At 34.6% G+C, this 11,689-nt stretch overlaps 1 protein-coding gene across 1 annotated transcript; it reads right to left on the reverse strand.

Moving 5' to 3' along the window:
- Positions 1-1,433: 1,433 nt before the first annotated feature.
- Positions 1,434-5,832, reverse strand: LOC130724578 (MOB kinase activator-like 1A). The gene is made up of 8 exons (XM_057575846.1): positions 5,814-5,832; positions 5,619-5,715; positions 4,683-4,731; positions 4,462-4,570; positions 4,016-4,109; positions 2,580-2,713; positions 2,291-2,454; positions 1,434-1,758 (listed from the first exon to the last, which is right to left on the reverse strand). The coding sequence occupies exons 2-8, from the start codon at positions 5,642-5,644 to the stop codon at positions 1,687-1,689; spliced, it is 648 nt and encodes a 215-aa protein (XP_057431829.1). The 5' UTR covers positions 5,645-5,715; positions 5,814-5,832; the 3' UTR covers positions 1,434-1,686.
- Between the last annotated feature and the right edge of the window lie 5,857 nt (positions 5,833-11,689).

The following is an 11,689-nucleotide window of genomic DNA, read 5'->3' on the forward strand; positions in this document are numbered from 1 at the left end:
CTCGTAGTTCCTAATGTTGTAAAACGCCAGTTACATCAGTGCCTAATGTTATAGATGAGTGTCAATTTGGCCCTTGAATTTGTCGCGCAAGTGAAATGGTCAACTTCTCTCTTCCCTCAACACCACCATCCCCTTTCTCCTCTCCACCACCATTTTCTCACCCCTCTTCTTATGGCACTTAATGTGACACATCACTCAACTTCTTACCATCAATTATCTTTTTTTGACTCCAGTGACTTAACTTGACTGAAATTTTACAACATCGGGGACTACAAGAGTAATTTCATAAGTCTAGGGACGAAGTAGCCAACGCCCAACACTTTCAGGGGCCAATTCGACTATTCACTCATTGATTTATATTTTTGAAGGTTAATATTATTGCATGAAATATTATTAAATAAAAAAATTTAATAATTAATTATGGCGAGTTATCATGTGTTACAAAGCGAGAGGGGGTTTTAGATGATCCAAATTCGAAATATTAGAACAAGTTCATCTTAAAGTTTTTTTATACTTTAAACTCAAATTGTCTGCGAAAAATTAAAAATTTAAACATATCACTTGAACTAACCAAGGACTCATATTACTTGATTTCAATTAATTAATTAAAATTCTTTCAGAAAAAATTAATCAATTAAAGTTAAAGGATAATTTTAAAATGAGACCGTAATTAACCACAATCTTATTTTCATGAAAACAATATTAACATATTTCAAACAATTGTCATGTATTGTTGATTTGACACAACTACCCACATGTTCAAGGTTTAACTTTCACCTCCATATAGGTCGAGGGTTCGAATTCCGTTACGTACAAAAATCACAGTTGATGGACAACTCTCACTCGGACTCAGCACTCTTACCTAGGAGAACTGAGTTTTTTTTTTTTTTTGATAAGCAAAGAATTTTATTGAAGTGAAGTAAAATAGATACTTCAACCTAATACAAAAGAGATAGAGAGAACTTAGGAATACGCCTAAGAATACAAAAGAGAACCCCTTTGAGGCAAGACTTTATAAAGAATGCTACATTAAAACCTTATTAGGAAAACCCCCTTGGGAAAAACATAGTGAAGGAATATGCTTCTTTTGAGTAGGGGCCTTAATGATAAGTCATCCTTGCTGCTCGCTAATGATAAGTCATCATACACTTTGGCTGCCTTACTCGAATTCGCTCGAGCTGTTTGATGATAAAAGGCAAGATTACCCGTACCTATTTTAGAGACATGCCTACTTTGGAAGGGTTTTGTTCATTTTATTGACAATATGAGAACAGCCCCAAAGGACTAACACCCTAACATAAATAGTGCAAAGAAAAGAAATGTACTAGATGTAATAATCATTATATCTGCCTTGCAAGTTATTGGATGAAATGTCCAGGTGCTTGTTCATTTCAAGAAGTCATCACTTATAAGGCTATTAATGGGGAAAGCAATGAGGAGAAAACTTTGAAACATCTGCTAAAAAATACAAAGCGTCAATGCATCTATTAGTTTGCTTGCCGCATAAGGAGGTTTTGCTTGATAGACAAGATAATTGAGCTACCATCACAACAATGGAGACAGACAAAGAGGTGGCTAAAAATTTTCCATTCAGTAAGTATTATACAAGGGCAAGATAAGAGCACAAAAATGTACACTTAACATTTAAGTGTTTAACCTCCCCCAAAAAGGAAGGGAAGAGTAACACTATAGTTGTATAATAGAATCAACGAGGTCCTCAAGAGGTGCCAACTCTGCTTTGTCGATCAAACGGAATTCCTGCAACACAAAAAGACTTCTCAGCAAGTAAATTCAACAGGAAAATGAAAAGATGCACTCATTGAATCAAAAGTATGTTTTAGGTTGTCTCTAACTCAATCCCAAAAGTTAGATTGCAGGGTGGTGATTGCCAAAAGTCTTCACAAGGACTAATTTAGTCATATATCTAATCAACATGAGACCTTAACACCGCCTTATGCCTATCTGGAGCATAAAATATGCACGACTGCACATCTAGATGTGGCGACCTAATAACAGATTTAGGAAACACTTTGATATCATCTTAAAATTTTCCCCGAGTATAACTTAAACCCCAAAATTACCTCACAGGGTGAAAAACTTTAAGCTTTTATAAGAATTACTTAAGTCATATCTCTAATCAATGTCCAACCTCTAACATTTAACATTTAAATTTTGGATTTGGATGATGGGAGCAATTCTAAAGGCAGACAAAACCACACAACCAACCAATATAGAACCAAAAGAGAAATACTTTATACATTAAAAAAACTTCCTATTTATAAACACTTACCCAAGTAAACAAAACAAAATGCTTGAAGCAAGTATTCAAGTGAGCTTCTTCCTTCAAACTCACTATCTTCTGAAAATGTGAGTGATAAATATGAGCATATACACGGAATAATCGTTTGAAAATTGTCTTCACAACATCTCGAAAATTGGGTGGAAAGGGAGCCCCTGCAGCAAAATAATCACAGCAACCAATTAAAACAGTCTTAAGATGCACATAGTTTAGCAAATATGAGTCCAGAAAATTCAGCTGGTGTTCCACTAGCTTTATCGATTTGATATGACAAACATACCTAACTTTTGAGGGAAAATTGTTTCATCATCTAGCTGAGATTCTATCCAATCCATCAAATACTCAACATACTTTGGAGCAGATACCTCTATTGGTTTCTTGATAGTAACACCATCAGCCCATCTATACTCGTACCTGTAAGAGCTTATTACATTAAATACTTGGCTCATTTATATGTTTCATGTTGTTCATAATGATTAAACTTTTCCATTGAAGAACATAAAGCTCAAGACAATTGACTATCTGCACACTTAAAAACAAAGGAACATGGCAAGAAAATATTAAACAGTGTGATATAAAAAACTCAAGGGACTTGGTAAGTTGGTATGCTCTATCTTCTTCACAATATTCTCAACAAAACAAGTCACCCTAGAAATTAGTTTCCTTTTGCCACTCCCTATGCGTTGACTCTTTTCATGATGCTGGAAAATATCTTGAGCTACTAACTATTGCAGATAGCCAGCACCTAGAAAGTTCAAAACCAGCATCTCCCATATAACTCTGCACCGACTCTGCCTTGGGTTAATAGGAGTTAAATTTCTGAAACAACCCATTCCTCCAACCCTCGGAAAAAGGACAGAAATTGGCCCATCCTTCAATGATTATCTGGATGGAGTAATTATGAGACATGGTCTACACTAACACAATGAAGGCAACAAATAATTAACAGAGAACCAAAACTTCAATACGGCAATATCTGTTTGATCTCAACCCTCAAAAAAAAAAGTTGAAGCTATTAACAGAACCTAAATATGCACTTACTTTTAGAAGGAAAGTGGTACTTAATTACTTATCATATCAGGACACAGGACATCATGTACATTAAAACCATTAAGGCATTTGAAGCTATGCATGCGTCATTTCGCAATATCCCGACAAAAGGGGATTTGATGGGAAGGATGCTACTTAAGCCGTGTGAAAGACACTAGAAGGTAAAACGTTTTTAGCGAAGCTCGAACCTTATCCTTCGTCAGTCAAAAGTCCAAGCTTCAGGGGGCATTTGTTGGTGGCAAAATGCATTATTGCCAGATGTAAGGAATGTCAATGGAAAATCAGCAAAGAGGGTCATTTCGGTAAAAGAAAGGCCGCATGCCATTCAAATCAAGAGAAGTCAGAAGCCAAGACAACGATGTCTAAAGTCGGGAAAAGATACACTCGACAATAAAAAGGAAACCGGTTGCGCCAATTCAGCGCCATATAGATCAAACGTAAAATATATCAAGTGTTAGCGCCGAAGGAATTCACACCGGTATAAGAAGCAAACAAATCATTGATATTACTTATCATGAGAAATTAAAAGTTCCTAAAGCCCACTGTTATAAATATATTGCAGAAATGCCAGCAAGAATAAGATATATATAATAAATAATCTGATCTAGTTGCAACAAGAACATGAAACTAAAATAGCAAAAGTGTGGTTATAGGATCAAACTATACTTTGGTCCTGCAGTCATTGAAGGACAGTTACTTGGCGTGCAAAATTCTGTAAGCGTGCCAAAGAGGATATTCACTTGATTGAAGAAATCAACAGCTGCACATAATAAGAAAAAGTAAATGCCGCTGAAAAAAGAAATTATAAGAAAACAATTACGAAATCTAGATGCATAACCAAACAATTACAAAAAAGGGCTTAAGAAAAATAATACTCAAGAACACAGAAAGGGAGAGATAGAAAGCGGATCGCGGAAAATAGCGGAAAGCCAAAAATCCGCTATGTCAAGCCCTCAGTGAAAAATAGCGGATAGCGGTGGGCCCTCAGAGCGCTACGTTATGATGCTATAGGGCCGCGATATCCGCTATTTGACAACACTGGGGAGGAACAACACTTAATAGTTGCAAACTTCATGACCAATTGCCAAACTCAATTGATTAAAGACTCTTACTGTTCACAGCTAGCCACTCATTGATATCTTCCCCAGGAGGGAGTTTAACAGCTTCCCTCAAGTTCCCACTACCCAATGTAGCATCGATGTGTTTTTGAAGTTGAGCACCCTGAAATTCAAAAACAAAAATGCACACAAGGCTCATTTTATTGAATAAAACCATACAGAAAAAGTAGAAAACAATCCAATAAGCACTCCACAAAGAAGTAAAAAAGGCTAACCTTGCTTCCAGATGGAGCACTCTTTTTTGGACGAAATGTTTTTTGGTTTCTGCATGGATAAAAGTTGGTTAATGCTTGATTGGTCATTGTAAATAAAACAAATATACATATTATTAGCTAAACATTTTAAATTACATAGGAAGAGAGTGTAGGAGTATTGGAAGAGAATCACTATACATTACGAAAATGGCATAAACGAACGGCAGGAACCGAGGACGTGGCAAATACAGGTTTGTTATTTAACGGGAAAAAGGGAGGCATACTGTTTAATATGCAAGTCGTGTGCTTCATACCCGTAACAAATATCATTTTCCATATTGGAATAATCAAACAACTCATTTTCCTAAATAAAAAAGTTTCAGGCAAGAAATTGTAGATAGGAGCAATTCGAGACATGTAATTGTATCTACTAATGTTATCCTCATTCTACAGGGCTTCAAAAAATTCCAACCATAGTTTCAAAATGGTTATGAAGGCAGCTTGCATGCCTATGAATGTTAAGAAATATCACTTTCGTATAATGTACATATAGATTTCTACTTGGAATCCTCTGTCCTCAAATCTCCTCCTAATTAATTCCCAATTCCATTTGCTACCACACAAAGTAATATAATCATCAAATTGAAGCATTCAAATTTCACAGCAATATTTCAACAGGGTAATCATCAAGTCTGTAATGTCATTATAGTTCTATGATCAATCCATCCCACATAACAGAACACAACATAACTAGGCGCAAAGAGATTCAGAAAACACTCAAAAATCAAATAAAAGAGATAAAAATAAAATCTTTGTATGGAAAAAAATAAAGGGTAGCTAGAAAAATCAAAATCCCAGTTCATAATCAAAAGGGTAAAACGAGAAACACAGGAAAAACTTGAAAAAAAATAGAATCAATGATGAAAAAAATGAAGCAATTTTTTTGAGATGATATACCTGCTTCCAAGACCGAAGAGACTCATGGTGGTTTATCCCAATACCAAGCGTCTCTCTTTCTTGAAGATCCAAATTTGAGAGACTCCTTCTTCTTCTTCTATCAGAAATTCAGAATCACAAAAACCAAAAATTGAAGAACGTCCAAAACGAGCTTATATATAGAAGAAGCAGACACGGAGACAGAGAATGCGTAACCTCCTTATTGCCAGTCTGTCATTGCCTCCGTCACTCTCTCTCTCTCTCTCTGTTCCAGCAATGGAAGAGAGAGAGACAAAAACTCCATTTGCCAACCTGCACTATGCTTACCTGGCTTTGCTGGATACTTTGTTTCTTTTTCCTTCTCATAATTTTCCATCTTACTAGTGTTTTTTACCCGTGCGATGCACGGGGAATATGTATGTCGTATTTTATACGTAAATCAATACTTTGATTTTTTAAAATATAATAAATAAAGATGAAATATAAGAGTATGAAATGCGAAGTAAACAATTGATTAACTAATAAAAAGATTGGTTAACGAAATCTCAAATTCTACAAAACATATAAGGGGACAGATTTGTCGTATTTGATACATCAATGAATACGTTTTTTTTTATACGTGAGTCAATACGTTGATTATTTAAAATATATTAAACAACGGATGAAATTGAAGAGTCTGATACGCTGAGCATAGTGGCGGAAAAGTCTTAAACTGAATCACTTGTTTGAAATTCATGCAGTTGAATAACTAATAAACAAAGATGAAATAGAAGTGTCTGAAATGCGAAGCAAACGACTGATTAACTAATAAGAAGATTAGTTAACAAAACCTCAAATTCTCCAAAACATATAAGGGGACAGTTTTACGGTGTCTAATAAACAGTAGCTGAGTTACTCCGCAGTGAGCGCTATGCGCGTCAATTTCCGCTCACACGTTCTCAAAAACTTCTTTGTAGACAACATTGCACGTGGAAACACATGCCTTTTCTAGACTTTACCCTTGAGAGAGCGACATACAACTGTCCATGGGTAAACACAGGCCTCGGAATGTACAAACCGACATGAGAAAGGGACTAGCCCTAACTCTTGTTTATAGTCATTGCGAAGCGTAAAGTCACTGGAAATTGCCTTTGAGAGAATTTAAAGGGAAGACCAGAGTCAGAAGGCGTTAAGGTTATCCTTAAATTAAATGGTTCAGTTTTTAATGAAAACTTCTATTTATTAAAAAACGCCTATGTGCCTATAAAAAAATGCATGTGTAACTCATTACATGGATTTAATGGAGAAACATAAACTTCGTTTCGCTTTTAGGTACATCGTTTCATTTATGTCATTTGAGATTATTATATGAGTTTCTAAAAAGACTTTTATATTGTGAAGGAAAATGGTAGGGGACACAATAGATTTATGGCTTAAATGCACTTTTGGACCCCCAAATTTACATTTTTTGCTATTGTTGACTCTGATCTTATTTTTCTATGAACCGAGACCCGCTCCAGGCAAAAAAATCAACCATCTTCTGCATGTAAATTGCCTTTACACGGCGAATTGATTGTTAGAGTTGATATTAATCAGAAGTATAACAAAATGTTATGGGTAGAGAGAAATACGTGTGATATAGGGTAAATTATATAAGTTGTTTGTATGAGAAGTGTGATAGTAGAGAAAGAATAACGTAGACTCTCCCTCTCCCTCTCCCTTCTAAACCTTCTGCACTATGCGAAGCAACATCATTATGCAGAGAAATTCAAAAGGAAACTACAAAGGAATAAATTGAATTATTGAACATGTTAATGTCGATTTATTTTATTCTCTTTAAGTTGACTTATCAGAGTTAGATTTTAATGTCATCATTATTTGATTATGATTGAGATTTCTTTCAAAAAAATTAAATTTGTTTATAAGCAATTCTGATTTAGAAAATCAACATAGTAGTAAATTCTGTCGTGCAACGCACAGACAAAAATTCTACATATCACAATTTTCCTGCTTTGACTTCAAATATTGTTTTCAGTTGTGTAAATCAAAGATTTTTTAAAGTCATCATGCTTATTTGATTATGATTGAGATTTCTTAAAAAAAAAATTGTTTATAAGCAAATTTGACTTAGAAAATTAACATAGTATAGTCAATTTCATTGTTCAATGCACATACAAAAATTCTAGATGTTACAATTTTCATGCTCTAACCAATGCCCAAATGTTGTATATACTGATACATGTCTCAACTTTTTTTTTCCAAAATATTCCCACAACCGACAATTATGAGACTAATTCTTCTGAGACTTAGAGATCACATTAAATGGGTAAGTCTCACCCAACAAATCTTTATTCATACACACTTTCCAAAGATCAAACCCTACACTTAATACTTAAGGAGTTCAGCTAATACTTAAAGAGTTCAGTTATCAACCTCGTTAGGTTACATGCCTTAACTTTGGATCATAATTGACACACTTCAGTTTAAGTTATGCAAATTTTATAAACAATACATTAGGAGAAATCATTGTAATTTCTTTTTTCAAGAGTAGGACAGAAAGAAACAAAAGTAGAGAAACATATTTGGCCAAACCATCACGCCAATTGAACAGGAAAAGCATTAAATTTCAGCCCCTGATTTTTTCTTTCTTCAGATTATTCTTAAGTAAACCGTATAAAGTCAGTAACAGATCAAACTGAAAACATCACTAAATTATCCGTTTGAGGCATCCTTGATTCTGTCCTACATCTAACAACATCCAGTGCCCAAAATGATGGGTGAGAAAGACGAAATGAGAAGGAAATTCTCATCTTCAAAGATCAAATTATATATGGCGTTTGAATTTGTTGGAATAATCATCTATGTTGATTCTACTTTGAGGACTATCTTCATGAACTCGTATACAAAGTAACTAATGGCAGCTGATGGTAACACTTGAAAAACACAAAAATGAAAACACCATATTTCATGAATCAAGTGATAAATGATTAGTACTGCCTAATTACTTGTCATAGGTGGGCTAAGATCATAACTAATTCTCAACTTGGTCGAACAAAAAGAATAGAAAAATTGTACAGAATCATCCCTTGGGGTGTGGGATGCTTTGAAAAAAAATAAACAAATCTCAAAAATGCATGCGGTGACGGATTAAAACGGGAGAATGAATATCACTTACTCTTAGATAAAGACAGTGCACCCTTTTTCTTTCTAGCTGGATTGTTTAAGCAGTTTTGGGTGCTACTGCACTTTGGACAGAACCAATCCTCCTCAGGAACTTCTGGCAATGGAGGATCGCAGCAATCAGTAAGAGTACCAATTCCACAGCCAAGGGAGCCACTTTCATCACCACAAATCCCCATTACATCTCCTCTATCCCTGGATCCACATACTTGGAAAGGTATATCACCAGCGCTGAAAATCATAAATGGAAATTAAACACACAACTAATGAAAAACTCCGTCCACACCAATTCACCAGGAATATAAAATAAAGATCCAAGATAATAAAAAACCATCGAGTCCAATAAAATGTATGAGTTTAATCAGGTGCTCCAAGAGTGTCTTTGGTACACAGTGCATGGCACATTTTAACCAAGATTAAACAAAAATAGTCTAAATTGCATCTGGATACAGAACTGATCTTTTCAGGTATGAAAGTTCAGCCATGTGAGGTGTCATAAAATGAGTGAAATGAACTAAACACTTTGCTTGAAACATCCTCATTGCCATCATATATTTCCACTGAACCTAAAATGAAATGCCAAATTCTAGAATTCCAATGACAAATGGAATGAAAGGAAAATTTAAAAGTCCAAATAATATCAATTCAAAAAATAAAGTATAGAATGTAATCAAAGAAAACTATATGTAAGTCTACAATTTTTACACCCAAGTTACAGGAATACAGGAAACAAATCATATCTCCATAAATCTAGTTCTACCAATTCCATATTTGACTAAGAGTGGCTCTTGTAGAACACGAATAAAGGTATCAAATCAAACCTGCACATGTCAGTAAGGATGTCTATAAATCTCCTATTCCCGAACTCAGTTCAAAGAAATTGTAGTTAATAAATAGTGAGAATTGATGTTTAACTATATAAATAGGATATAAGTTGAGTTGAGCATAAATTACATAATTATAGAGGATAAATAAATTGTCAATAATCACAATGGAACAATACGCCATAAAGTTTAGAAAATGCAAACAGTCCTTCAGATTACAATAGTCCTTGCAATAATAATATGAAAACAAATAACAGCCTTTGACCAGATACATTTAGCACAACTGATGAGAATAGAAAGTGAGAGAATAAAGGTTGTACCTCCAGCTGCAATGGAAGACTGGTACTGAATTACTGATGCAGGAAAATGAAAACTCTTCACCTGCAGAGTCGTTGGAGGGAAAAATGTGCAGGCACAACCCATCACATTTGTCAAGAGTAGCTGTGAATAAGTGAAACGAACTAAAAAAAAAAAACAGACCCAAATGTTAAAATCAAAATACCATGCATATGTAGAAAGATATATAGAAGAATGATAAGAACCATTCATGGACACCTACAGAATGCACTGACTCTTGACAGCCCAAATATAGGATAATGGGATGATTGACGAATATTCCAAAATATGAGCAATGTGGAGTAGGAAATATAACAATTAGAAAACTGATTGAGGATCTTTACCTGCAGATGCCACATTCATCACAGTGGTATTGGTATTTTGAAATCTGAAAGATTGAACAAAAGATTATAATTTAGAGAGAGAGAGAGAGAGTACTCGCCACTAACTGCCAATGGAGCTATTACAGAATGAGGGATGGTGTGAGCTTTGAGCTTTCTCATCCCCAAGGTGCAGGTAAGCCATAGAATCCTAGGAGCACATATATAATAACAAAAATTTGACTATGATGGAATATAGAAATTATGCATAGCTTCATGACAGAGATATCATATAAGTAATTCACTTTATAAAGAAGAAACTGTAGAAAAATGTAAAGGTGATATCATTAAGAATACACATATAGAGATTATGTAGAAAGATATATAGAAGAATGATAAAAACCATTCATAGACACCTACGGAATGCACTGACTCTTACTCTTGACAGCCAAAATATAGGATAATGGGATGATTGAGGAATATTCCAAAATATGCCACTCTCATAAATCATAATTGATTTTGACTTCGAAATCATTTGTAAGTGAATTTTCAAACATCCACGAAGAAGGAAACATAACTCAATTTCTATCTCGCGAGAGAACTTACATCATCATCAAATAATTTGCATGTAGCACAAAAGTACTTGCCCATGGATACTCCAGTGTTTATGCAGTACTGCTGAACCTGCAGGTAGCATGAGAAACAATCAACACATCAGAAAATGCAAGTAATATATTACCATTTTTATAAATCAGCAATAAAATGTCACATAATGATTATATGGTTAAGTTTTAAGAAAGCAGAAACACATGACATAATCGATGTCTCTGCTGCTGCTACTGTCATGGTCATGGCCATGCTCGTGCTTCTTCTTCTTCTTCTTCATGTCGTGCAACCTGCATATAACAAAGGAAGCTTGTAAGTATTTCTTGTAGTCAGCTCAAAGAATTAGAAAGAAAGGAAGAGAGAATCATGGGAAAACTAACAAAACACACTGCATACAGAAGAGCGGGACGATGGAACTCTTTGTCATATAGAAACACAGAAGTAAATGGCTTAGAAAGCTGCCCAATCGCTACAAAAGCACCAGCTGCAATCAGACCCATAGCAGCAGAAGAATATCACAGGAGAGAACATAAATAATGCACTGAATAATGCAGGAATGTATGTTACAATGCAAGTTATCATGATTAAAGAGACAGTGAAAATAATGAATTTTTTAACATAATGGTAAGGTGCATTAGCTTATCAACTTGTGATTCAGTATAACTTACAGAATACAGTTCCTGCTGTTGATTGCAGATACTTGGCTGAAAACTGTTAAAATCCATTATTTTGCTAATATGGATTAGTTTCTAAGGAAGTCATGTTATTTGTTTATTGAAATCTTCCAAGATAGATAACTAAGGGTGACATTTAAACTTTAAAGTAAGTTAAAGAGCAACAAAAAACA

The sequence above is a fragment of the Lotus japonicus genome, chromosome 6, assembly GCF_012489685.1.
Source record: "Lotus japonicus ecotype B-129 chromosome 6, LjGifu_v1.2".
Taxonomy (NCBI): Eukaryota; Viridiplantae; Streptophyta; class Magnoliopsida; order Fabales; family Fabaceae; genus Lotus; species Lotus japonicus.

What these genes read in the sequence shown, in the direction of transcription:
- LOC130724578 (XM_057575846.1), bottom strand. Translation starts at nt 5,644, where the DNA reads ATGAGTCTCTTCGGTCTTGGAAGCAG. An exon ending in CTCTTCGGTCTTGGAAGCAG is followed by an intron (nt 4,732 to 5,618) that starts GTATATCATCTC and finishes TTATCCATGCAG; the next exon opens with AAACCAAAAAACATTTCGTC. An exon ending in ATTTTGTTTTGTTTACTTGG is followed by an intron (nt 1,759 to 2,290) that starts GTAAGTGTTTAT and finishes TTTGTGTTGCAG; the next exon opens with GAATTCCGTTTGATCGACAA.